Source organism: Vespula pensylvanica, chromosome 8 (genome assembly GCF_014466175.1).
Source record: "Vespula pensylvanica isolate Volc-1 chromosome 8, ASM1446617v1, whole genome shotgun sequence".
NCBI lineage: Eukaryota > Metazoa > Arthropoda > Insecta > Hymenoptera > Vespidae > Vespula > Vespula pensylvanica.
Genome location: NC_057692.1, coordinates 380,625 through 408,273, shown reverse-complemented (window position 1 = coordinate 408,273; position 27,649 = coordinate 380,625). Strand labels below are relative to the sequence as shown.

Below are 27,649 nucleotides of genomic sequence, written 5' to 3'. Positions count from 1 at the left end.
AAATTTTATACCTTTCTAACTCGTTTTTTTCAGGAACGTTAACATTTCATATTTAATTTACTCGTAATACCTGCGCAATTGCTTTTACGCATATTTAGTAACTAATAATAAATATGTTGCGAATATTTTTATCGTGTATAATAAAATTGAAATTTGTATTTATCAGTGATGATTATTTAATATTTAACATTCAAAATTCAACAATATGTACAAAGAGATGCTCTTTATTAAAGAGAGTTTATCCTGGAAAATGTTACAGGGTATATGGATCATAAAAGAAATTAATTACAATATCTTCTTTGGCTAATGACACGTTCGTGTCATTTGGCACAAATTTAATCACATAAGTAATTAGACTGACTCGATATAACTTCACAATTAATTATTTAATATATTCCGTTAACACATTCTTGCACGTGGTAAGGATGGTAACTTCTCTACTAATGCAATCATTCCGTATTTCCATCGTTTCAAAACGATGCTTCATCATATTTTCACTTATCTTATATAAAATTATGACTGGTCTGCGGGAAACGCAATTCTAGTAGAAGTATATAAAATAATGTTGTGTATATTATTACAAATACATTATGTGTATGTTATGATTTAAAAAACGTCGCCACGGCGACGTAATATTTTGCCTTGTGATGCAATTTGAAAGTCCATCGATAATCCTAACTCCGCCTCTGCATTTGTTCCCAAAATTTTATATTAGATTTCAACTTACCAGGTGCTATTACGTTTATATCTTTCAATGAATTATCCTTTTTAGTCTGTACGATTTCCGATTGATTTTCGCGGCCATTCGGTTGCTCCATCGCTACGTGACTAGCCGGTGGTGAAGTTACTTTATTCGGAATTTGACGCAGACCATCTCGAAATTGTTTCGAAAGAGATCTGGCTGTTAAGCTATGCATCTGCCTGGGCGTCTCGATTATTTGCACTTCTGGGGTTGGAGATCTCTCATTGAGCGCGGTATTAGACTTCGTAGTCTACAAGAGAGAGAGAGAGTATCGTGTTGAAGGAAAGAAGAATATATATTAGAAAATAACTAAAAAACAAAAATAAATTGTCTTACTCGCGGGGCAGGAATTGAAGAGATTACCGACGGCTTGTTGAAAGCCTCGGCCAATCTTCTGACCGACGGCATTGGAAGTTTATTTTCAATAATATTTTTCAAGTTCATTTTCTCTTCCGAAAAATCCTCCTCCTCCTCCTCCTGATTTCCATATAATAACTTCTCCGTAGATCGATCCTTTTCCTCCGCGTCTATTTCGGAACTAACGTTCGACGAGCCACTATCGTTCTCAACATCGACTTCCAATTTCTTATCCTTCGGATCGTTTATTAAAGCGTTCTCCTCTTCGCTCTCGATGTCTTTCGAACTCTCGTTCGAATTCTCATAATACTCGCTTTTCGCAATATTCGGTACCGATTTGGCAGAGGTCATCGTACTGAAAAGATTATGATCCATTTGCTCGCAAAGTTCGTTAAGAGTTCCTGTACTTTGCGTGAGGCTTCGATCGTCAGAACATTGCCCTTCGTAGATATCTCGATCATCGAAGTTACGATGATCCCCGAAATGTTTCAAATTCGACTTCTTTTCCACCCTAACGACTCTCGGCTTTATGTCAACGCCATCGATCTGATTGTGCGATTGAGTACGACGCAACCCACCATCGTAACCGAACGATTTAAGATCGAGTTTGTTCACAACCCTTTGCGGCCTCGTCGGTTTTACGATTTTTCCCTTGTTCGAATCGAACTCGTTTGCAAATCCGTAAGCTTTTAGATCGATGCGTCGTATCATCTTCTGATTATCGCTCTGATTATAAGATTTCTTCGTTTCGAAGATACCACAGTTGTTGTCCTGATTGTTCAGCCTCGCGTTTATCTCGTTCTTACTATTCTTACGTTCGTTCTCCAAAAGATCCTCCACTTTTTGATCGTTCCAAGACGTTTGACGCTTGATCGAAGAGACATCGTTCTTCTTCTTTTCCAAATACTCATCTTTCGCGCTATCTTCCGTGGAGGAATTCGAATTGTTCCTTCGCCATTTCTCCATTCTTGATCTGGTAGAATCGTATGTCACGTCCTTGTCCAAGCTCTCCTCAGTCTGAAATAAATGGGAACGAACGATTATGCAATGTTAGTGCCAAATCTGATCGAAGGCGTTGATATTCTTTCCAAACAAAAACAGAGAAAGAAGGTTCTCGTTAAGTACCCTTTATACGTACAAATTAGTTTTCATCGTCAAACCATGCATACCACGTCGTACCACGTAAGATTCGATTAAGTTTCTGATTAAATCATATCTCGTATTCTTTGAGTAAAGCAAACAGAAGCATATACCCAAAATATTGTGCGCAGTGTTAGGAGAGCAAAGTTTGTTGTTTAGTCAAAACAATTCGAGTAAGAAATAACGAATTAAATTAAAAATCAAAAAAAGAATATACTCATTTCCATTCTGTGTTACCCCTAGGATAGAAATCAGCAAAATTAAGCTGCCCGAAAGTTTCGTTCCTTTGATAAAAAAAAAACAATCCAAGAAAATAAATTCGGTTAGTTGTTAGTAAACGAACAACGCACATGAAACGAGCATGAATTTTTCTAAAGTGTACTTACCAATTTATTTTATCACAGCTTTCATGCATATGCAGTGCGAATAGAGCGTTGCTTTGTATAATATCAAATTAATAGTAGAGACAGCGAGTTTCACATTTTATCAGTGACTCTTACACAAGTTGGTGCGGAACTATATATACACTGTTATATACAATATAATTAATAAATTATTATTGTGACTTTACAACTACGATAAGTGCACGCGTAACAGAAGAATAAATCGAATATATCGATTCGCTGAAAATAACGATGTATTAATAACCGACACCTAAAGCATGCGACTTTCAACAAAACAAAAAAAAAAGATATTAAATAAATAATATATTTAAATTATTGTAACGTTTATATAATAATACATATTAGAAGTTAAATATAGTTAGGCCCTCGGTTTACTCCCAATCAATTAATATTCGTAATTAAATCTTAACTGAGATCATAAGGCGTAAAATTATGTACGCCATATTCCTGAGATGAATAACATTCATGACATTATCGTTAAAAAAAAAAAAAAAAAAAAAAAAAAAACAAGATTAAACAATGAATGTTTAAAGAAAAAATAGGAAAAAGAACAATGGCACATTTGAATTGTAAATATTTTACCACATTAGTTTTGAACAAAAGATTCTACGATTTTGGTATATACTTCTTTGGAATGTATCATTTGTAAACGATTCCTAGAATACGAGATACTTCTTCATCTTATATTGATTCTTTAAATGCAAGGTTTTTTTGAAGGTCCACCGATTAACTTTGATAGCCACAGAAATTTAGCTTTGATATGAAAATAATTATAAAGTATAATGGGACCTCGTTCGTTCGCTACAAATCTGACATCGTTACCAAATCGTAATATTACTCAAGCTTCTTATATTTAATATTTTATTAGTAGGATCATCTTTACGTTTCTTTTTTCGAGCATTAGAACTTTTAAGCTCTTTCAACGTCTTAAAGTTTTTCTCCATAACTTGTGGTATAATAGGAGGTTCCAATTTCAACTTTCCTTCTTCCGAAGAACGTGAATATTGTCTTACTAGTTTGCCTTTGGCAATCATCTTTCTTGCTCCGTTTCTCTTTGACAAATCTATCGAGTGATAAGACGTAGAATTGGACGATGATAATGATTTCGAAATACTCGAAGTATCGTTCATAAGATTTGTTACTTCAGTATCATCCACGTTATCTCTATTTTCGCAATTCTTGTCCTCTTCGTTGTATTCGTTATTTTTTAAGCTCCCTATTTTCGTTTGTCTTTTGAAGACCTTTTTACGTCTATTTCTAACGTTAGAATTACGATTTAAAAGTTGTAAGAAATCTCTGTCATTCGATTTGAATTGGCACTCAAGAGATCTTGTATCCGCAGGTTCCTCTTCGTCGAGCCAATCGTCCTCGTCGACAGTTCCGCTCTTTGTTATGTCCTCCGACTTATTTTCATCATCATTAACAATGGATCTATTCATTGAATGATTAACCTTTGATCCCTTCGTCATTTGCATCGTTGGTCTTAATTTTATTCTACTGTAAGCTTGTATCTTTTTACTATCGATCTTTTTCCTCTTTTTTATCCCACCGAACGTTTGAAATTTCATATTAACAAAATCTGGCGAACCAAAAAAGAAATTATCTTCGACGACGTCGTTCTCAAAATCGTCGTCTTCGAAATTAATTGTACGATCTTGCCGATAAACAACCGAATTTCGGATTCCCCCAAAAGTATGATATTTGTAATTGAAAGTATTAAGATATCTCTTGTTATTTGTCGATATTATTTGATTCTCCTTGGCATTAATTTCATCTTTCGAACAAGATAATTTCTCCCAATAAACGTCCTTCGTTTTATTAGATCCCAGATCGTTTGATTCGATCGAATCCATGCCGGAATCACGATCGCTTGGACTCGAAGCAATTGGTGAACGTTCATCCTCAGGAGGTTGATACAACGGATTAATCGTCACGTTATCGAATTCGATATTGTCGCTAACGGTTACATCATTTTGAAACTTGCTTGGTATCTCGCTTATCCATAAATCGGCAGGTGCTTCAACATCATTATTGATACATCTTTGATCGTCAGTTATAAATATATCTTTCTTCGATTCCTCGATCAATAATCTTGATTCGTTCGCCATCTTCGTCTCATCAAAATTTTCGTTGAGTTCCAAACGCAACAGAGGATTGATCGCAAAATTTGGACTGGCGTGTCGATCGCGATAACTCCGTCTAGCGAGGCTACCATGTAATGAAGCCTCTTCGAACTTTCCAAGTTCGAAACTCACCTGTTGTTCTTGATCAGTCCCGGTCGAACCCGAACGTTGAGACAACGCACTGCTAGGCCTGCTCGATGCGGACGCTGTTGCTGGTTTTCGTGTCTTGTCTCCAGATGGTGATTTTGCATTATTGATGTAGTAATCTCTGCCAAACCTATTCAATAAGAATTCGTAGAAAATCAAGTACTTAACGAAAAACGACGCGACTGAAAATGAGATCATTACCGTTTAATATCCGGTTCATTGGGTACCAGGACAAGATCGGTTCCGTTGCTCTTCGGCAATTCGGCATGAATCCTAAAGCGAAGAAAATAATGTGACAAAAGGAAATCTTCGTTAATTGAATAATTGAACGCGCATGCTTGATCTTTACCCTGGAATATCTGCAGACCTTCTGCTATACTGTCTTTCCAAAAGTCTTTTCTGAATGCTCTGTTTGCTGTAAGGATTATTTTCAATCGGTGGTGCATTTTCCCATTTTCTATGTTCTCTTTCAGCGATCGTACCTATTCGATAAAATAAATATGTATAGAGGTGCACGCATAGTATAATCGAGTGTCACTTGATTTCGATTACCTGGACGTGGAGGTGTAGCCAGTTGTATATCTTTATCGGCTATCTTTTCCAAGGACAAATAAGAAGCCGACTCAGCTTTGGCAAATGCCACAGCTTCTCGGCATTTGCTGCACAGAGGAATGTTGAAAAGCGTTATTATCGTGTCATAAGGAAAAGAAAGTTTATCGCACGATATATGGTCTCTCAAAAATGCATATAACATTTAAAAAGTTACAATGAAGTAAACGTACTATCGAAAGTTTAGAGATAACATAAGACTACCGCGAAATATTTGAAAATAAGCCGTGTATCATTATTATGTCATTTGAATTGCGACGATAAAAAGTTCATTATTTAATTCGACAAAATGTAAAAATCACAATTCTAACGAACAAGTTACGAGATATTAAACCTACCTCGTTTCATCTTCGAACAACGAATTTGACGTTAACTCGGTGATTTCCAATACTTCGTTATTAATTATGTCATTTTGCGATACGTAGATGTCATCTTTCGTTAAACTGTCCAAGTGTCTTTGCGTAGCTGTATCATAATGTTCGGTATATTCACTTTCTTGCTGAGCACCATCTTCGACTACAATAAATCGTAAGAATAGTAAAAGACACGCACACATCTCGCAATTAGCGTAATCTCGAGAAGAGGAATGAATCAATGATTTTTGCTTATATATGGCAAGTGACATGTATATACGTACAGTGTACTTCTTCCTTAGAATAGACGTCTAACGAGTACAACGGTGTCTTATCCTCTTCACCATTGATATCCTGGTCCATTATTTTCCGAGTCGCTTCCAAAGAATTAAAAATTTCCTTCTCGTTGAAATCCAAAACTGCCACGTTAGTTACAATTTCAAAATTATTTTCTGACGTGGACGGAGTCGGTATCATTGGCACATCCGGCGAGGTATCCTTTTGAGACTGAAGTAATCCGATATCCGCTCTTTGCATTTCAGTCTTCGAATCTACCATTTGCTTATTTTCGACTTCGCATTCCGCCGACCCTATCTCAAACTTTTGATCATTCATTTCTATTTTACAATTTGTTTCTTCCTTCGCGAAGCCATCGTTCGAAGAAATCTTCACGAGTTTCGTCTCTTTCCGAATTTCCTCGATCGCGTTCTTTCCGTCGTTCGTCTCTTCTGTAACGCATTTAACGTCACCGTTACACAATTCGCTAGTAGTTACATCTTTGTTATCCAACGTCGATAACGTTTCAATAGATTCGCAAGACTTCGAATGAAAATCTTCAATATTCTTACGAGCAACTTCGTTTTCATTCAGCGAGCTTTCTACCATCTCGCATTCCGACATTCTCGGCGATCGTGGTACAACATTATTGATCGCTTCTATCAGTTCCTTTTCGATTTCTTCGTCAGATTGTGCCGACGAACATTCGGAAAGATCGGACGTATCCTCGGCATCCTTATCGCCGATCAAAGCTTTAAAATCGGCGCTGGAGCTTGGTACGAGCATGGCAACAGGGTCCGATTGAATCGGTACTCTCTTCTTTTGAAATAGCCAATTCTCTTCCCAGGATTGAAACGGTGATATGAGATCGACGTGAACCGTCGACACGTACTCTTCGTCTTGGCTTTCATCGGAAGATTCCTGAGATGCTGGAAGTTGGTTTGAAAGAGATTTTTATGCGTGTGAAAGGAAATATGTTACAGTACTTACTCTCTGTCACGCGCGATTATATTACTTACGATCGATGATGTCCATACCAAGCTCCGGAAATGGCACACGACGAACATTTGTGATGCGTAAACCATTCTTTACACATTCCGGGGGATCTTCATCGGACGTATAGGTGGTCGTTACCTCTTCTATTCGTTCCTCTATCTGAACACAGAGGAATACGTTCGAAAGAGTTCGTAGAATATTAACGAAGATGCAATAGTTGAGAATGTTTGGTCCGACAAAGTTACAAACCGTAAACGTGTACACGAGCTACAGGGGTATGTAAGAGTTGGTAACACATCGATACGAATGATCGATTCGTCTCACGTGCCTGTTCGCACGAGCGAATAAACGAGCGCGCGTGCGAAAGGTGAACGGTGACCTTTGTTGATGGACAAGTTCAAGAATCGTATCTCCTAAAGAATTTTCTCTCTGTACTTACCAAGTGGAAAATATTCATGAGTATCCCCTGTCTTTTTCTAAGATACTTCGATTATTAACATTAAATAAACTCGTCACGTCTGAAAAATTTATTGAAAGGAACTTGCAACAAAACGTAGTACCGACTAGTATATTAATCAGTAATATTTTTTCAATTCTCAAAGAACGTTCGAGGACGTTTCTTAGATCAGTAGACACGGAGGCGAATAATTACCATTTCAATAAACTACAAATTCTATACCCGTTACTTTATTCGAATGGTACGAATGCCTTGGTAAAGAGTGTTGACCAGTAGTCATTGACGTAAGTATATAGTCGTATGTATGTACATAAATATACGATACGAGGAGAATGACAAGTGTTCATTTTACGTAACTAAATCGCTGAATATTCGCACAGATACTTTTTTCTACATCTATACGGTGTTCTTATCTTCAAAGAGATTCGATTAATAAACTATTACTTGTACTCCAATTACGTACCGTAAGGGATAATGGTTCTTGACGATTTCGCGAGTGCCTCGAACGTGGTCCGCTGCAATCGCTGCTACATTCGTCCTGAGACAAAGGTTCCAAACTGCTGCTACCTTCTTCGACGCCTTCGTCGAGACCTAATTCGGTTTCGCCTGAAGTAATAAATACATCGATCGTCACTATTTATTTTCCTTCGATGTCACCGTTAATATTGAAAATTTCAATTCGGTCATCTACATAGGAAATACGAGTAATAAATGTAACCTATCGAAAAGATCTAAGAAGATATTTTCTTCCAGTGAAGATAGTTAAGTATAATCATCGTTTATGTCAGTCGCAGGAAACATACTTTCCGCTTTAGCCGAAGGCTTTTCATGCAGGACGTTGCTATTTCCATCTACTTGTTCTCTTTGGAATTTCTCGATGACCTAGAAAGAATTCGTAGATATCATCTCGATTCGATTCAACGTTATATGATAAAAAAGAAAAAAAAAAGAGAAAGAAGCAGGCTCACTTTATTCAATATCGCAGTGGCGAGAAGATCTTCGTAGCTGTGCTCCGAAATATTACACTCTTCGTTCGTCCGCTGATTATCGGTGGACGAGCCAGCGAGACCAGGTAACTTTTTGGCCTCTTCGACGGCCCGTTCGACGAGCTCGCGAAGAGCCGAATGTGCCATTGTTGGCGAATCCGTCGAAGGTTTGTCTGAAACAACGAAAACAACGAAACGTTTTCTTCTTAATAACGTTCGAATAATATTCTATCGCGAAGATCGATTATTATACGTCTGAATCGACCCATTCGAATTTCCTTACGCGATGAATACGTCGGTGATTATCTCGTCGTAAAGATTCCCAGCTGATTATTCTTTTTTTTTTTACATCTTTTTTCCCTATCTATTTTTCATTTGCGGTAGAAACACGGATATACGCGGCAGACGTATCGCAAAAAATCTCTTTGAATTTCAAGATGCTAATCACTCTCGAATATGCGTACGTAATTATGTATATTAAATGCTATGTCATAATCTGCTCGTGTTTTGATAAAAAAGAAAAAAAATGGAAAGAAAAAAGAAAAAGAAAAACAAGCCTGACCGTTTGACATTTTTCGTCGAAAGTGTCGAGCAGCGTACCCGCGAGAGTTTCCAAGGAATTAGAGAGATAAAATTGCAGGATTAGTTGCAGGGAAAAGCGGTACTTCTGAGCAGGCACTTTCTTTAAAGCGGTCAAGTCATGCCGATAATGGATCGAATCGAAAATTCTTGTTTTGCACGTTTAAGTCAAAGCAAGAGGAATGATTTCACCTCCACAGCGCGGCCTTGTCGACGATTCATCTCAGCATCCTTTTCTATCCTTTTTCCTCTCTTTCTCTCGTATCGAGATCCTCAGTGAAATTCACGATCGATCGACCTCCTGAACTCTTTCCACGTGAAACCACGAGTAATGATAGACGGCCTTTTACAAGGTCGCACGCGAGTATAGAATCAGAATGCGATTAGAGTGGGAGGTATTCTTCGTACGAGTGTTCGCACGAAAGCTTCTTATCGACGATGATCATGTTCCAACGAGCGCTAGCGAATAAATGATAATCAAAGAGATTTATAATATCTGGGATATGTAGGGAAAATGTAGAAAACGGTGTCGTCGTTGTCGTCGTCGTCGTCGTCGTCGTCGTCGTCGTCGTCGTCGCCGCCGTAGACGTTCGTCGAGCGGACGTTCGATCACCTGAACGGACTTTCTAACCCTGATCTCTCGCAAGAAGGTGAAGGTCATCAACAGTTATTTCTCTTCTCTATTACTACTTGATAGCTATCGTAAATATTATCGACGCTAACGTATACGAATGATTTAGCTTTAACGAAGCGTCCTCTGTGCGACTACGAAAAGACGGAATGTCCTTCTCGCACGATTATTTATGTTTGGATAAACTCGAGAAGAAGATCCTTCTTCTATCCTTGCTTCCAAGCTTTTACTTTCCTTATGAAAGACAATCGTACGTCAGGAATTCTAATTAAACGGTACGTGCTTCCTCGTAATGCACCGTCTACGTCATTGTCTCTGCTAGTTAAGAAAATGATGGAACGTGAAGGGAACCGATTCGCATAATCCTGTATTTTCTAATATTTTCTAAGATGGTAGAAGGACGATGTGATTCATCGTGATCCGTTCAACTACGCATACAAATTTCTTGCCTATTATTATCCTGTTCGTTCAATTAACGTTCAATTAATCCTGCGAGTCGAGATATCGAAGTAACGAAATATAATAATGGACATTTATTTAAAGGAAAAATTGGACAAACGTAATATTTTATGACGAAATGTGATATTAAATAAAACCGAGACGGTCTAATGGCGTCGTTGTTTTGATACTTGACGTTTCGGAGAGGACGAGAAAGAGGCAAGAAAGATAATTGCATCTTTCTTATGACGAAAATAAATTAAAGGAGCGGGAGATAAAGAAAAAGAGAAAACGAACGTAAAACTCGTGCCGGGGCTCTTTTAATTTACTTAAAATGTCGCAGCGATGTTATACGAAACGCAAAGCAGTGATGTAATGGAATCACAGTGATCACTGTGAATTATAATATATGTCTGTATGTACGTAACAATCTAAAGAGAAGGATTTCTACAGTATATTCAGGTGCTTCGTATTCTTTCGTCGATGTACGTTCTACTTTATTCCAAGCGAAATCAGATATCTTTCTTCGAAAGATAATTTAAGGTGGAACGAGCCTAAACTTGTCGAAACGGTGGAAAAACGTATTATTCGACGATTCGTTTGAACTTAAGAAAAGCAGGTTAACGGAAATTGCGAACCGTTGTACGAAAGAGGATAATTTCGTTCTCTTTCTCTCTTTCTCTCTCTCTCTCTCTCTCTCTCTCTCTCTCTCTCTCTCTCTCTCTCTCTCTCTCTCTCTCTCTCTCTCTTTCTCCACCCATCCCGTGTTAACGATTTCACGTGATAAATTAGCCATCGGAATGCGAAAACGTTAGTGAACTAGTTTTACCAAGAAGGAGAAAGGGAGATAGGGTTATACCGAGAAAATGAAACAGAATCAAAAATATTAACGCATTTCCTTGGGATCCCTTATGTCTTGCCGGATTACGAGCATAAAAACGTTAACTGCGAAAGATGCGACGACCAAAGTTCCTTCGATAATAACGCCATGGATCGAAACGGGAGATAAGCTCGAATAATATGGCCGTCGCCAATATTACGAACGTTTTGTTAAGTGCCCGATGTCGATTACGACGAATCGCTCCTCGATAACGATAACGAATCACATAATCATCCAGACAAACGCACATAGGTAGCGTATATTTATAATAATATATAACAACTTCCTATATTTAATTCAAGAGTTATTCAAGGATGGATTTGAAAAAACGTCCGATTATCAACTGATTTATGAATTATAAGCGATAATGTGTATATACTCGACGTGATCGATCTTTCAAAAAAGAAAAAAAAAAAAAAAAAGAAAGACCGATAAAAAAAACGGTGATCGCGTGCATTTGCATGCAGATATAACTTATCAGTAGCAAGAAAAATGAAACAAAAACTGACTTCTACGTGTTTATCAGTTTTAATATGTCCGCGTGACGATAAAATACATTTTCTTGCAGGTAAAAATTACAATATATCAAGAAGGTGAACGATGTCAAGGCCATATACAGAACTAGACATATGCAATAATTCAGGTACGTTCGGTTGGTCGTTTGCGATGAATATATACTTAAATTACGCACAGAAAATGTTCGTAATAACGTTTCCGCTTAATAGAACGATTTATTTATTTACCATTTTTCCTCGTTATCAGGATGTAGATGAAGCAAAGGACGATTAGGCCACCGAAGAGGGTCAACATCTCTCCAATTAGTTCCGACAACATTTGACGTACCTTTCACGTTGCATCGCTGATCGGTAAACACAACATTAGAGTTTTTCACTGTTCGTTTTTCCACTCTCTCATAATTCTCTTTCTTTTTTTCTCAAATTCGTCGAATTTCTCTTTAGCGATCACGTAAGGAGAAGTCGATCGAAGCGAACATCTCTAAATGAAATGATTTATCAAAAAAAAGAAAAAAAGAAAAGAAAGAAAAAAGGCTACCACGTGAAATCAAAAATCATATTTGTACAAGATCCGTGTTCTCTTTTCGTTTGTTTAATCGCTTAATCATCGCTCGTCGATTTCTTGATAATATTTTGGCACGAGTAAGGCATTATCGTTCCGTGGTTATCAAAGACACATTCGACGTAGGCCATACGCGAACAATGTCTTACGTTTTTGCACGCAACCACTTTCAGAGAATATTTCAATCGCATTAGAGAGGAGTTTACTCGGCATTATGACTTTCTCGATTCCCAGGATCGAAATTAATGAAAGGTTTCAACGATAATGTCTTTAAAACGAGCAACGAGAATCATTCGTCGTTACCGGTTCATTCTAACTTTATTACTTTTCCTTTATCGCTACAAATAAGCACGTAACGTGTATTAGAAACTTATCGAGTTCTAATATCGAGTTCCGTTCGATAAGTTGGAGAAAAATAAAATCTAAGAGAGAACGTTCGTCGAGCAAACAATTTGTCGCACGTATCGATGAAATAACTATAAATAAATCTTTTCACAATCGTCGAACGTAATCGACAACTTTTCTTAAAGAAAATAAGATCTTAATTACATAGCGCTCCATCGAGCTAACCATTATTACGTATATCGCACATATATTTATTCTCTTTTGATAATTATGCCTTCACACTTGTCCGATCTAAATGACCTTTAAACTCTCATTTAAATAATCACTCGAACTTTGAGAGGTGAAATATTGTTTCCTTGATCTTTTCACTTTTTTCTTCTTTTCGTAGCAAATGTCAATGCAGTCAAAAAATTAATTATTTTTTATAAATATTGATATATTTGATCGGGTCGCGTGTTTTTATCTAAAAAAGATATTTAATACGTCTCTATTATCTCGCTGTACGGCCTCGACCTTGATTTGAAAACTTCTCGACGATCTCGCATTTAAGATAAGATTTCTGATGATCCTTGTAAATTCTCGTCGATCATTGCTAAGACGTGCGTATAGCCATACATAATAGCAATAATAATTAAAATTAACGTTCGCGACGATGCCGGCAAAGTCGCGATTTCTTTTACATAAATAATACGACGTTTATCTCGAGAGAAGGCTCTCTCGCAGAAATTCTTTCTGAGAATTTAAACAATCGAGCCAAGTTAAATATTTTCTCAGCGATGCTCAAACGAATACTTTCGTTTCCTCTTAAAATGGTAAAAGAACAGGAAGTTCTTGGTACTTTGATACCTACACCTCATTTGGCAGCCTAAAGTAAGGAATACGTAGATGGAAACTTAACGATTGCATTTAAATCTCATATACGTAAGTAGACCGAAAATCGAATCTTTGTCGAAAACGACGATCGCCGAGAAATATGAGAGAGCGCAAGGATCAAAGTAAAACCTTAATACGCCTATAATACGATCGACTTTTGCAAATCACACAAGTTTCACCTTTAAATTAGATTTAGGTCGTACATTGGAAGGAAATTCGAACAGGAAAATCTCGTTGATTTTCGGAAGAGGGAAGGAGGAGATAAAGGAACGTCGATTTTTTACAAAAACGTCGATGAGAAAGAAGAGAAAGGAAAGGAAGAAGCGATAGAAATTAAACGACGAGATTGGTATCGAAAAATCAACGACACTCGCGACACGAACATAATCGCGCGCTCGAGAGCGACTGAGAACTCGGGAGAGAGCGAGACTTTGGCAAAGCAACGACGTGATATGCGAGCGACGCATACCCCACATGCGACGCCTTCTTCCGTACGGCTTCCTTTTACATTTAGTGGGGAGAATAGTGTTTTCTAAATTCGCGCCTAACTTTGTATATACCTGTGTGTGCGTATATACATATTTACCTGCGTAAGTCGCTCTCGCTCGTTTCGACAAAAAATCCTTAATGAAAACACGACGACATACGTTTGACGTCACATTTTCTCGTATAAATATATGGCCTTTCTAATCTCCGATTATTATTTCTATTGAAACGAACTTAATATTTATTTATGTAAAAATTCTGAATGTATAAGTCACGACAATCGATGTAAGCCATTACAAAGCAAAAAGTAAATGATTCTTCGATATGTACTTGGCTATCGTATATAAATGCGTTCTCTCTATTTCTCTCTTTCTTTCTCTCTTGAAACGTATTCTAATAATAAAATATCTCGAACACGGTCTCGATCTTCCGATAAGAACCTATCGCATCTTACGTATATCGTAAGGACAGGATTACCTTGAGTAAAGAAAACAATATAACATTTGTACGGACTCGTTACAAAGTGCGCGGTGGTTAGCTTCGTTCGTATTTCACGTGAAACGAAATGTACGAACAATTCAATTTTTCTTACATCAAATACGCAATCGCATCGATCGATCGGCTCTCGAGAAAGAGAAAAAAGCGTTGCTTAGATAATAGGATACAAAGTGTATATAAAAGCGGTAAGAAGCCACACTGAGCATTACCAAAGAGACAAGCGAAATTACGATAAATGCGTACTATATATCGACCTTTTTATCCAACGCCATATATCAATCATTCGCTTCCGATCGAATCAAGCTCGTATCGATTTATGAAATACATACATCTTCGTAGATTTATGAGAAACGGAACTCGCTATTCTTCCTACGTCATTACGAATTTCTTTTCGAAACAAAATACTACTTCTATCTTTTGAAACATTTCATTTTTAAAGAAGTAAAAGAAGACGATATCTTGCTAACAGGAATTACGATCTCTCTCTCTCTCTCTCTCTCTTTCTATGCCACTTATGTAATTTCGCGCGTATATAGTTATGTACATATATACTTCTTCTAACCACGTAAGATACTAGGACGTTGGAACATAATTGAATTGCAGCTCGTCGCTGAATAGGACAAAGGTGTTCGCCATTGCAATCGTTTTTTTTTTTTTCGTGTCCGATATCCACATTGATTATTTCAAGCGAATTATGTCATAGTCTAAATTATTCGATTAAGATCAGACGATAAATGAAACAAGACAGAAAGTTGAATGATTCAAGCGTCAGGTTAAGTACTTACTCGCAATACTGTGATGTACGGAGACCGCCAATCGTGCCAGAGCATCGGCCAATTGCACGCTGTACGTTGCCAAAAGCCTGTCATCTGTTAATATGCGTTAGCGATGCCGTTAATATTAACGTTAGAGGATGACGATCGTTAGAATTATTAACTTGTTAAATTAAACGGGAATTTAGCAGGTAAACTTGCACGAGAGAAAATGATATTTCTTGTTGGCGTAAATTATATTATTACATTAAATAGATCTCGGGCCACTTCCTTAATTGCTATCGTCGCACGATTATAATTTATGCGGCACTTTACGGTAATTATTGTTTCGAACTATCTGTTCGAACACGGCTAATAGCTTTGCGAATGCGATACCCTCTAGCGGTAGAATCGATCCTATCTTATCGTACCGCTATCATACCTTAATAAAAATTCGATCAACCAATTAATCGTATACAATGCTTAATTTCGACAGAAAAATAATCGATCGTACGAAACTTCGATGGAAATGCGATTTTAGTTTTAAGTAGTATGTCTTATTTGCGTTACTGCTTATTGAAATAATAAAAGATTGATGCAAAAATATCGGACGGTAGCAAAATGGTTTTTTACGGAAAAAAAAAAAGACTGACGATAAAAAATGATCATTGAATAATAAAAAGGACATAGGTAATTAACAAGTTTTTTAGAATCGCGAAGATGATCGTCTCGCGAGATAGGATTAGTTTCTCGTTTTTATATCTGACCAATCACGATCGATCAAATTTTGATCTTTGAGCTTTGATTGGAAAGGTAAAAAAGCAGGCACGTCATACGTATTTCTAGCTTGAAACTTTGCTTACAGGTGGCAGCACGAGACGGTAATCAAGCTCGTTTAGTATCCATTTACAAAGTTACAAAATATAAATAATTTATAAGTATGGGAAGCAAAATATCTTCGGTACTTACATTCTGGATGATCGTAGAGACGATCGATAGACGCGTCGTCCACGTTACCGATCAGATCTTCGATTATTTTCTCGATAAAGGCTCTAACGGTTTCCATCGTGTTCGAGTCCTCTTGACCACCCGTGGCCAGGTCCAAACCCGAACCAGTAGCTGCATTTTCCACTCCTGTAGATAATAATTATCACTCGCGTGTGAACGTCGATTCGAAATTGTATTATAACGATCTCAATACGATAGATTTTTGAAAAAAAAGAAAAAAGAAAAAAAAATGCAAAAGCGCGCGCGGCACGTACAACTCCGTGCCTTGGCAGATAATACAAAAAACCGTTGCAATTTCGGAGAAGCTTTCGGAGACAAGTTTTTCCTTAGATCACTTCAGTACGGTACGTTAAAAAGTATACTCCATACATCGTTCTATATAAGACTTTATCCATAATTTAGTTTCGAGGTTAGCAACGAATTTCGATGGGCTATCGTTCGATTTAAAGATGCGACGAATAATGGACCGGTACGTTGTAGGACGATGGTATATTACGAGCTAAGCGTAGAGAACCATCTGGTGGTACAGCTTTCTAAACGAAAGTATCGACAAGCATTAAAGATTAACCGCACAATTCTTTTTCCAACGCTTTTGCGACCGCAAAACTGTTAGCGAACACCACCGCGAGGCCAGCGTACGTGCTGTTATCGCCCTGTCTGGAAAATCAGTATGCGGGAGAGTTGTTTACTGCGTTCTTCGTTCGAAATGAAATACTTCATGTCGAATAATTTCTTTTTAAACGACGAATAAAATAATGTAATTGTCGATTGTACTAACTCAACGTGAAGACATTTCGCCGTTGAACGTTCGTCCTTTTTCGCGGCAACGTACGCATTTTCCTTTCGTTTCGTCGTTTCGTACAAATTCACAATCGTCGACGGCTCATTTTTCCGACATTTTAGCGCGCGCATTTCAATACTCCTTCGTTTAACCGGCACGTAAACGTATTCGCTCTTCTTCCTTTAATTTCACACCCTTTCGCGTGGTTCCTCACTTTCTCTCACGGATCTCTGACTCGTCCGTGTATTTATTCGCTAATAACGTTCTCTCGTTTACCCAATTCTTCGCCGTCGCACTCATTTTCGTGTCTCTCCGGAGATAGTCCGCACGCACACCGCAAACCGTCGTCTATGATTAACTCGTACGTTCGAATGATTTACATCTAGCGAGAGCAGATTTTCCGGTTCGCCGATAATTGCTTGGAACAGTTTCGTGATTTACGATCGTTGCTTCCTCTCGCGCTATGTTATTAAAACGATTTATTATATCTAATTCCTTTGTAAATCCATCATGGTAAATCGTAGTTTACGGGTGAAAAATGTCCAAATAAAGCGGTATAAATCCTCTTTTTGATCTTCTTTCCATCGTAGTATTTCTTTTACTCCCGAAGTCGAGTCTCGAAAAGAGGACCGTGGAGGCCGATGAGAAGGAGGGAGACGGAGGAAGGACGATGGAAGTTTTATCTGCGAGTACGCGAATAACGGAGGAACGAATCACTCGGAGAAAGGTCGCGAGAAGAGAGGAGGAAACGCGCGACGTTGCTTCCAAGAGTACTGGAGCAGAACTGAGGTTCACCACCTTGTGCCGGGGAGGACAACGGGAGGAAGAGGAACGTGCCTTTCTGTGTACTACACGGAGAAGCGTCTTAGTGAGAGCGTACGTATACTTGTGTGTTTATCCTTACGCGTCTCGGTGCGTTACGTGTTTCTCTCTCTCTCTCTCTCCCTCTCTCTCTCTTCCGCGTACACGTTCCGCTTATGGAATTCAAAACAAACGACACTTTTTCGATCTTATCGTAACCTCTTTATTTACGATCGTCTATCGCGAGTATTATTTGTAAGAAAAACAAATCGAAAACAAGAGGTCGCGTTTCTTACTAATACGGTAACACGCAAATGGGATCTTTCGTTTCGTTTATTCGTTCGATATAGGAATAATTCTTCCCTCTTGGGAGAAGCAACGAAGGAGGTTTCTCTTGTGGCACGACGAAGAAAGAGCAATCGAGGAGAAGATTATGCGATCTGACCATATTTGCCCGAGGCGAACCAATCCGTGTATTTCGAGCTAACGCTTGAAAATTGGAAATCCTGAGATCGACGGAGTCGTCGATTTGGATCGCCGAACAAATCCGAGTGAGGTTAGTTGCATGTTTCTTTTTTTTTTTTTTTTGCTTTCTTTCTTTAAATCGTTTCTTTCTATAGAATTCTACGATGATAATCATCGACCGCGTTACTTTTGAGAGAAAGGATGCCAACGTCTTTTGCGGGTCACATCGCCGCAAACGATCTCTCATCCTGGTCGTCTTTATTTTCGTCCTTCTCTTTTCCCTCGTGTACTTCTTCTTTTCGACGAATTAGAGAAAAGCTTTTCGAATCCTTGTATCTTGCGAACGTATCTACGAGTCTCGGCGTTCCCGATCAAACATTTTGATACGATTCACCGGTCTAAGATCGCGTTCGGAGTGCATCGAAACAATGAGCATTGCCGAGAATTTACCGTGAGATATTTTTTGACCTATCTTATCTTCATTGTTTCTCTTCCGTTACATGATTTTTTTTATGTTCGAACAAGGACTGGAACACGTAAGAACGACGGGTTTGCTCTCTTGCCAAACTTCTCGTCGATAGGTGGAATAATTGTTTCTTTTTTCTTTTTTCTATCTTGTGCGGTTACGCTCACACTTTTCGGACAGTCGTAAGCGAAAGCGTTTCGTTTACAAAATTCCTCGGCTGTGCGATGCTCTCGCTGTGCCTGTAATTCGATCCAATTAATGAACTTTTCTTATGCATGGTTGAAAGAATCGTTGACCGCTCGATCGAAAGTGGAAAAACGATTGACCGGTAAAACGCGTTCGTTCGCTCGCCGATGGACGTATCACGCGTGGACAAAACATTTCACGCTCGTCTACGCGTAGTCCGCCTTTAAAAGAGGAAGAGCCATTTTACTTTTTTTCCACGATACACTTAAGAATTCTCGCTGCACTCGAGCACTCGTTGTAAACTAAATTATTTATAAGACGCAAACCCAGACGCACGTTTAACCGCCTCTCTCTTTATCTCCTATCGACGCGCGTTGCATCTTTCCGAAACAACGAAAGTAATAGGAAAAGGACAAACCTGCGACATAGACTCGAGATTTAGCCGTATCGAAGTAACGATGTAATTCCTCCTCTTTGAACGTACCGCCAAAAGTTTCGAACCACTTCTCCCTTTTCCTCGCCCACGACCTGAAAAATCATTGAGAAAGATCACGTCTGTTCCTCGTCGTTCGTATGTATAGATTTCTCGGTGGATAAGCGAAAAAGATTTGCAGAAGAAATTATCTCGTTAACGAGAAGATCTTCACGAACGATTCTTCTGTGCGAAGAGCGAGATGGCCCGCTGCGAAAGGAACGAATTCTCGCGGCTGAGAGGATCTAATTGGCTACTGTCTCTCGTCTTTATCTCGGGATTACCTCTCGTTGCTCAACGCCACCTCGTTTATACCGATATTCCGATCTCCAAAGAACCGTATTGTTCGTAAAGTCCACGCTCTCGAGTAAATTTCCATGCTGAACTCGCGAAACGCGTATTCGTGTGCGTCCGTCCGCAAAAAGAGACGATTTGTATTTGTAAGATATTGCACGACGTTGTCAAGCATATCAAGTAGGAACCTTTGCTGATGGCAGAAGAGACAATGCCAGGCGTTGTCCTCGCAGTCCCAACGAGAACAAACTTTTCTGCAGGATCTGGCGCCGCAATCGTTGCAACTTATACCGCGTCCGATCAAGAAAGGCTTCAGGCAGCAAGCGCAACGCCCGTCGTCCGCGACTACGATCTCTTTCGTTTTTCTTCGGGACTCTGCTTCTTTCCTGAAAGCATTGATCGCTGGTCAATATTCAATTCGAAACATACTTTCTCGAGTAATGAGAACGAGGACAGGTTGCGAGGACGGCTGGTAGTCTCAAGTTTTCAAAGCATTTTTTTTTTTTTCTTTTTATTTTTCTTTTTTATTCTCTTATCTTTTTATTTCATTTTATTTATTTATTTATTTATTTATTTATTTATTTATTTATTTTCCATTTAAATACAGTAGTCAGAGATCAACGTATCGGAGTTCCCAGCTCGACTTAGATCGCATTGTTTCTTCGAGTGCAATGCTTGTTCGAACGACTAGTTACCATCGACCTCGTAAACTTGCCTACCTACTTGGGAAACGAACGGAAAAGTATAGTTATTGACCTTTCGAATAAACGATGCAGCCCACATAATACGCATACGATCAACGGTCACGTAACATCTAGTACCGCGATATGCGTGGCATCGAAACGAGAATTTAGTATCGCGAGTAGGATTCCAAAAGAACGCCATGTTTTTTCCAATTTTTTGTTCGCTTTTCGTTCGAATATTCGATACCTGTCGTACGCTAATTGATTCGTTCAACTTTTGCAGATGAAACATCTTTCTCCTCTTTGAAAAAACATGGCAATTCGTGAAAAAACGGTATTGTATGCCAATTTAAGAGGGAAACGTCAAGGCAAATTCACGAAGAACGGTATTGCGTGTTGATTTAAGAGAAAAATATGTATTGTATAATAATTTACTTAGCACTGTATGATACTATATATAATGAACGCTATATTGATATTATATTAGATCGATATCTAGTACAGTAGAAAGAGATTTTACGACGATCCGAGACTTTAATTATAGTGCGTCATAAAAAAAATTATTTTAAAAATGAAAGATATCTCTCGTCGTAAGAAGAGATAAATCGTTTCGTCTTTTCAAATTACAGATCGCACATCCACGAAAGGTTAAAGATACACATCGACGCACTATTACGTAATCCAAGTGTCATTTATGATATAATATTTTCGTGGACCATGTCCTATCGATAATATCGCTATCTTCGAAATGTTTTACGAGGCTGGCTTGGTAGCTTTTAAACGTTAGAATGGCTTGACCATCCGTCGTCGAATCGACCGTTCTTCCACGAGGAACGAAGACGCATAAAAAAGTCACAAGGGAAATGATCGATGAACGATACGAAAGGATGTTCATTCGTCGCGATCAAAAAACGTAGCTGCTGCCCTAAGTCCGGAGTGACTGTCCTCGTCCCTTTCCATGTCGGACGTAACCACCTTCACCACGACGACTTCGATGGTGATCAAAAGAAAGAGAACCATAAACGTAGCCATATTGTATTTCTCTTGACTCGGGATGACCTTATCGCCTTCGAGCAAGAGAGTCGATATAATCGAGACGCAGGCGAACATAATTGTTTAACTTTAATTTACTTTCTTTTCTCAAGATTCTTTTATCCTTGCGTTTCCTCGATCGTCCTGACATTAAGAGATCTTTTCTAATGATTGGTCTCGCGTTCGATCGTTCGTCGCAGTCGAACAGGAAGTTGTATAATTCTTCGGGCACGTGGAACGAGTTTTCTTTTTTCCGCTAGGATCTCATAAAAAGTATCAATGCTCCTCTTGGAGAAACTCTTGGTTAATAAAAAAAAATTCAGTTTAATCGCAACCGCGGGTTATGTAGGCGATCGCTTACGCAAACGCGCCGTATATGATCGATGGAGAAATATCTTTTCCAACGCACACCTCCCACCGAATATTATGCTCCAATAACATTTTCTCCTCTTCGCACAGCTTTAGTTTCTAAAACACCGATCGTACAAATATAATTCAAATTTCTTTTCCTACGTACACTCGAAGGTTTGCATTCGTAGATAATATTGTTCGCTGTGGTAGCCACGTAAGAGTCAAAGTATCGTCGTTCAATATAGAAACGTTTTTCTTTCCACTCCTTAACGGTCCTTTCACTTTTTGGCGCAATGATTTCTTCTTGGCTACGGATGATCGAACGCGACTCCTCGTCTAACGAGAAATTCTTCTTAGATCGATGAAAAGATAAGATTCTCGTAGTTCTCGTAACTTTTATTCGTCGATTTTCAAACACGTTGATGCCTCGTGGAAATTTTGCAGTGTGGTAACGCTTGCAAACCGTCCACCGTAATGGAATAGCATAGGTATATAAACGAACGATGATCAACTAAGAAACTTTCGCTCGAGAAACTTCGACCAAGAGTTTCGTTCGAGTTAAATGTTATTTCTGATCTTCCGCGGAGTCCGAAGCGATTCCTTCATCCTCCTTTCTTCTCCTTTCTTCTTCTTTGTTCTCGGAGATTTTAACACTCGCGAAGTAATGGAAATAAACTTGCGGTTTTTTCGTATCCTCTTGTATTCGCTCGGGTCCAGGATTCCATTGAGATAAAAAACGGAGATCGGAGCGATGATCTTATCGCAAATAACAATGATAACTTGTCGGAGCCATCGAGAAATTTTACGATCGTTTACGCTCGTAACGGGAAATGGAGTAATAATATCGGTTTCCCGTTTCTCTCCTTAAAAGACGATGTCTCGGATATGATCGCGTACATCCTTGGCCGTTCGACTCGGATCGACGATCGACGCGAATATCCGTCCTTTGTGGCGAAGCGTCGGTTTGAAAGTGACAGTGGCTTTGCTCGGGGAAACTCGTAGTGGTCTGCTCGGCTCGCTTATGCACGGAATTCTTTCGATGGTAGGAGCTCACGGAATACATTCGCGCAACTCGATATACTAGTGATCGTCGACATAACACTACAAGTTTAAGAATCTTTGCGAACGATTAATGTTAAACTTTCACTGTATTTCGGTCGACTTAGTCAATACTCGCCGAAAATACTTGGTATAATTTTTATTCGCTTTCATTTTCTTTCATCTTCTTCTTTTTTTTTGTTCCTTGTTTGTCTTCCTCTTCTTCTTCTTCTTTTTTTTTTTTTGCGAAGTTACAACACACCGTAACATTAAACAAATTACTTAGGAGCAGTTTTACCATGTCATTTATAATTTGTTGGTGACGTAACGATCGAGACCGTAACATCTTCTTTCAGAGACAATATGCACTTCCTTCCTTAAGCTAATTCAATATCTCAATCGTTCGTGCAGAAGTACGATTTACTTCTTGATTAAAATACGATTTTAAATTCCCAAATAAATATATTAAGAATGAGAACAACAACGCAACACGTTATATCAGCGTCGCGTATAACTTTCCAATTACGTAAGAATATTTCCCCTGCAGGTTCTTTCAGTTTCGATCATGTAACGATTTTGCAATAAAATTAGATTTATTCAAGGCCTCGTTACAACGGTCTCCGAAAAATATTATGAAATACACAAATATTATGAATTAGATGAATTATGCGAATAAACTTGAAAGCCTTACCGTTTGTCTTGCTTTTTTCTGCAGAGAATGGTACGTAAGAGAAAAATTTTGATCAGACGCCTTGCTTCTCCTGGTCTCATGAAGAATCTCGTATCAGAATTTTTCTACGTATTCTCATTCAACGACAAGTGATAGAGAAAACGAAATAAGAGGATATCGTATCGATCGACTCTCGCGTATCTCAAGGAGCTCCTATCGATCTCACGATCATCTTCGCAACGAAAACGACTTTCCGCTTGTTCCGAAATTGTAAAGAGCTCGATTTTTGAACCCGGACGATTCGCGATATCGTCTTTATTTGAAATATGTCTAGGAATGAGGAAAAGAGTATAAGTCTCACGGCACGCTGCACGAACTATGAAATGCGGTGGTTGACTGACTACTCGTCAGGACAAACTAGCATTTCAACAATGAAAGAGCCGTTCAGCCGTTGTGTTCGAATCCCCGTTCGGTTCCTCCTCGTTTCCGGTCTCCCTACACGGTGGGTCAGCGACGCCATTGTTTAATATGGTTTGATATACCGTCCATTGTGTAACGATGTTTTACCATTAACGACTTTGGTGTCTCTATGGCTCGACCCACCTTGCGCATCCTAATGTCTTCCCCTTCACCTGCCCACGTCCGAATATCTCTCTCCTCTTTTTCCTACTGTCTTTCGCTCTCTTATCAAAGTTATTGAACCGTCGGTCGACGCACGCATGACTAACGCTCGACGCGTTTCCTGCCGTGGAGGAGCGAGCAATTTTGTTTTTCGTTCGTCGAAAGGTACCTTGCTACACGAGCCTGCGTAAAATAAAGTGAAAAATTATTGCTCTATCCTGTGGATAGGATAACAGCCGTGTATACTCGTCCAAGCAAATTATCAGGAACATCGCACGCGCACACATGCGTAGTTACCACGCTTGTAGACACGCAGAGTCGCGCGAATGACACGCATGAATAGCCAAAGAACCGTAAGGCCGTGCGATCGAGAAAGAGAGAGAGAAAAAAAGGAAGAAAATAGGAATTATTTACGTACGTACGTACGTAGTCAACGGTTTCCGCGTTCTTTCTTCTCTTTCTCGCTCGATTATCATCGCTCTGTAACCCAGTTTGCGTTACTTCGTTACTAACGCTCTATCAAACTGTAGTAGCGCCTTTAACAAATCTAAAATTAGCCGAGAAGAAAATTATCGATTACTTTCCTCGTTTGTAAAAACTTACTTTGACGTTTCCTCGTTCACGAAAAACTTGTACTTTTCGTTGAAAAGAACTTTCGATTGAAGTCGTTAAAAGTCAAGGGAAGAGGTACGGAAAAAAATTAAGAAGCGGAAAATTAGCGAAAAGTAAACGCGATTTTGCTGATTCCCTTGTCACGTTCAAACAGGATCTAGATGGAAAATCAGTTAAGAACGAAAAAACAAGGAGCTCGTTAATTTTCCAAGCACGACGATTATGAACGTTGCAAAGTTTTCAAGTTTTTATAATATCTAATAATTATACCGATGTATTTATTGACCTTGGTCGACGATTTTCACGTGTAAGGCACAAACGAGCGTCTTCCTATTATGATTAAGTCAAGACTTCAGTCGTAATACGCGTTTACTGCCGCAATGTTGTTCTGAAAAACAACGACGTTCGTCGTTCTGCTTGAAATTTTTCTTCGGTGAAACAACGATAAAAAAAGAATAAGTTGCAAATAGTAGAAAAATTTTTTATAACCGAGATAAGAGAACATCGTATGGGATAGATCGAATACCTTGTTGATGTTTTGATCCGTGACGTAAGATTGATAACGTAGAACGGATCGATCGTTTTATCGTAATCTCCGACATCGGCTAGCTGCGATAATCAACGATGGAATTGGAAACAAAGGGAAAAGCGGTGAGATATTTTTAAGTAAACAAAGGAGAGATTCGTGTAAAATAATTTACGTCGAAAAGTTGCATCGAAAGTCGATGTCGTCGTTAAAAAATTAAGGAGGATCGAAAATTCGCGAGAGAGCAACGAGGAAAGGAAAACGAAGACCACACGCCCTTGAAGCTCGAGTGAAACATTTTTTAGGTCGCTATTTGTTTTTATTTCCGTCGTGCTCGGACCACGAAGGAAATCGGCGAAACGTAATTTACTCTGGCGCACGAGAAAGAGGAGAGAGAATGTGGATCGACACTTGCCGGACTGGTCAGAACGGGAGAGAGTAAATAAAAACAAGTCCTGCATACCAAAGTTGCGTTCTATATGTAGGTGTATATACGTATATGTATATATATATATATACATATATATATATACATACACGTAGATATATTATATACAGAGAGATCCAGGCCTGGCTCGCGGGTCATAACGGCCAAAGATTCTTCTCGCGGGGCCTTTGCCCGGACTACTTTGACCGTGGACTCGTAATGACGTATAAAACCTCTTTCACGGCATGTGGAACGATGCCGAAACGACATATTTGCTAAAATTATATAGACACGAACGATTACATTGCTTTTGCGCTTAGAAAATAAGTCGCCTTATCGTATTTCTACGATGCAATACTTACTACGATGCTAACCTTGAGTCATCTTCTCTGTCGATTGCCTTAGATAATTTCACCTTCCTCGAACGATTCCGATCGAATGTTTTCACGTACAAAAGAAATCGAAATCATATCGTTGAAATGACGTAGAATCGGATTCTCAAAGATCCAATTTAATTGATGTGAAAATACGTACGTGCGGTTGAAGTTTTATTAAGTTTGGAAAATCAACTGCCATTAACGTTATCGCCGTATTATCTTCAAAGCTCGTGGTTAATAATTTTTTGAAATTAGTCGAATAAAACTTCTTGAGTAGTGGAAAGTCTTCCGTCGCGGAAAAAGACATGAAATCGATAGAAATTGACTTTAAACGGGGTCACGATCGGTATGCCTCAAATAATCGACCTACTTTGATCACGCTACAGCCTCATTAACATTGCATATTGTGTAATGTACTTGGTCGAAAAAGATGACTCTATTTGCGTTCAGTCTATAATCCAAACTATAAGAAAATAAAATGTTTTTCTTTACTCACCCTTTTCGTAAAGTACTGAAGAGGAAAAAGCATATGCCAGAAGCCACTCCGGCTGCGATTAAGCTCACGCTCGGTGACACGATCATTATGCTTCAAAAAATATAATTGTTCGCGTGTTTGTTTGACGTAATCGAATTTAATTGACGTTCGAGGCTCAGCGTCTATGAAACGAGAGGACACTATACGCACGTTTATCTATCTACTCCCCTCCCGAACCATTTTAATGCATCGAAGAATAAAAACGTTTATATCTATCGCAACAAGTGATCTTTCAAACTAGTAGGAGAATATCAAGTACTGTATGTGCTACACGGCAACGCGTATCTTTACGGACTGTCGGTTCTTCGCTTTTTCTCGATCCAATAGAGAGCGAGCGAGAGAGAGAAAGAGAGAGAGAGAGAGAGAAAGAGAGGCTCACAATTCACTCGAGTTATCTGATGTAAACGATAATATCGATAAACCGATAGATCTGTCGTTCAAAGTCAAAATTCGCTAACGTCTAAGTGATACCAAAGATACAAGGTTCGCGCGTTCGTTTTTGTATTAATTTATAGTAGAACGTTTTTAACCTACATTCTCGACGAAATCGTTCACCGGTTCCTTTTAATCCTAACGACTTTCGTATTCTCCAACAAATCGTTTTGCAATAAAACGATAGAAAAACAAGCGACTATTCGACTCGAAGCTAATAAATATCGTTTATTTTTCATTCTTCCTTTCGAAAGTATCACATCTGGTAGAAGATAACAAGTACACGGTAGAAAGTACCGTAAACGGTTATCTTTATATTGCTCCACTTTTGGATAAAAAGCTTCGCAACCATTCGATTGATTTCACTAAAGTTTAAATTTCGCGCCGCGTCTTTCTCCTCCTTGAATGTTGTACGGCTATTAACGCTAAACGTTCTAAACGATTTATTTATTTATTTCCTCCGAGTCTTACGTCATAAAACGTCTCTTCATTTTACGTTAACCATTCGATAAAATATCTATCTCTTACGATCCGAACTTTCTAATTGATCCAAAATCAACGTTCACTTACGAGTAAAAAATTAATTGCCTTCGGATCATCGGATCATGATTCAAAGCTCATTTTTCTTTTCTATCGAAATACATCGTCACGTTTATAGGTACATCGTAAAAATAAAAATCTGTATACAAATCTCTCTTGGATAGATCGCGAATTAATTTGAAA

General features: G+C 38.7%; 1 protein-coding gene and 1 long non-coding RNA gene across 11 annotated transcripts; both read right to left on the bottom strand.

Moving 5' to 3' along the window:
• Positions 1 to 208: 208 nt before the first annotated feature.
• On the bottom strand, positions 209 to 27,649 carry LOC122631259 (myb-like protein X). 10 transcript variants are annotated; one of them, XM_043816712.1, is made up of 19 exons: positions 27,497 to 27,643; positions 26,456 to 26,545; positions 19,811 to 20,008; positions 19,275 to 19,384; positions 16,119 to 16,283; positions 15,183 to 15,266; positions 8,573 to 8,763; positions 8,408 to 8,486; positions 8,068 to 8,210; positions 7,171 to 7,306; positions 6,160 to 7,080; positions 5,861 to 6,038; positions 5,466 to 5,572; positions 5,263 to 5,395; positions 5,115 to 5,186; positions 4,899 to 5,043; positions 1,079 to 2,116; positions 728 to 992; positions 209 to 541 (listed from the first exon to the last, which is right to left on the bottom strand). In XM_043816712.1, exons 1-19 carry the CDS (start codon positions 27,523 to 27,525, stop codon positions 504 to 506), a joined length of 4,122 nt encoding a protein of 1,373 aa, XP_043672647.1. In that variant the 5' UTR covers positions 27,526 to 27,643; the 3' UTR covers positions 209 to 503. The 10 variants fall into 10 exon arrangements, with proteins under 10 accessions (XP_043672647.1, XP_043672644.1, XP_043672642.1 ...); XM_043816709.1 differs by having other exon boundaries at positions 209 to 992; positions 27,497 to 27,642; XM_043816707.1 differs by lacking the exons at positions 209 to 541; positions 728 to 992; positions 1,079 to 2,116 and having other exon boundaries at positions 2,932 to 5,043; positions 27,497 to 27,649.
• LOC122631277 lies at positions 12,248 to 13,557 on the bottom strand. Its single transcript, XR_006327661.1, has 3 exons — positions 13,543 to 13,557; positions 12,766 to 13,003; positions 12,248 to 12,533 (listed from the first exon to the last, which is right to left on the bottom strand). It is a non-coding gene; the product is annotated as an uncharacterized LOC122631277 (long non-coding RNA).

What these genes read in the sequence shown, in the direction of transcription:
- LOC122631259 (XM_043816707.1), bottom strand. Translation starts at nt 27,525, where the DNA reads ATGATCCGAAGGCAATTAATTTTTTACTC. An exon ending in CTCTTCTGCCATCAGCAAAG is followed by an intron (nt 19,385 to 19,810) that starts GTTCCTACTTGA and finishes ATGATTTTTCAG; the next exon opens with GTCGTGGGCGAGGAAAAGGG. An exon ending in CGTACATCACAGTATTGCGA is followed by an intron (nt 8,764 to 15,182) that starts GTAAGTACTTAA and finishes TCGTTGTTTCAG; the next exon opens with ACAAACCTTCGACGGATTCG.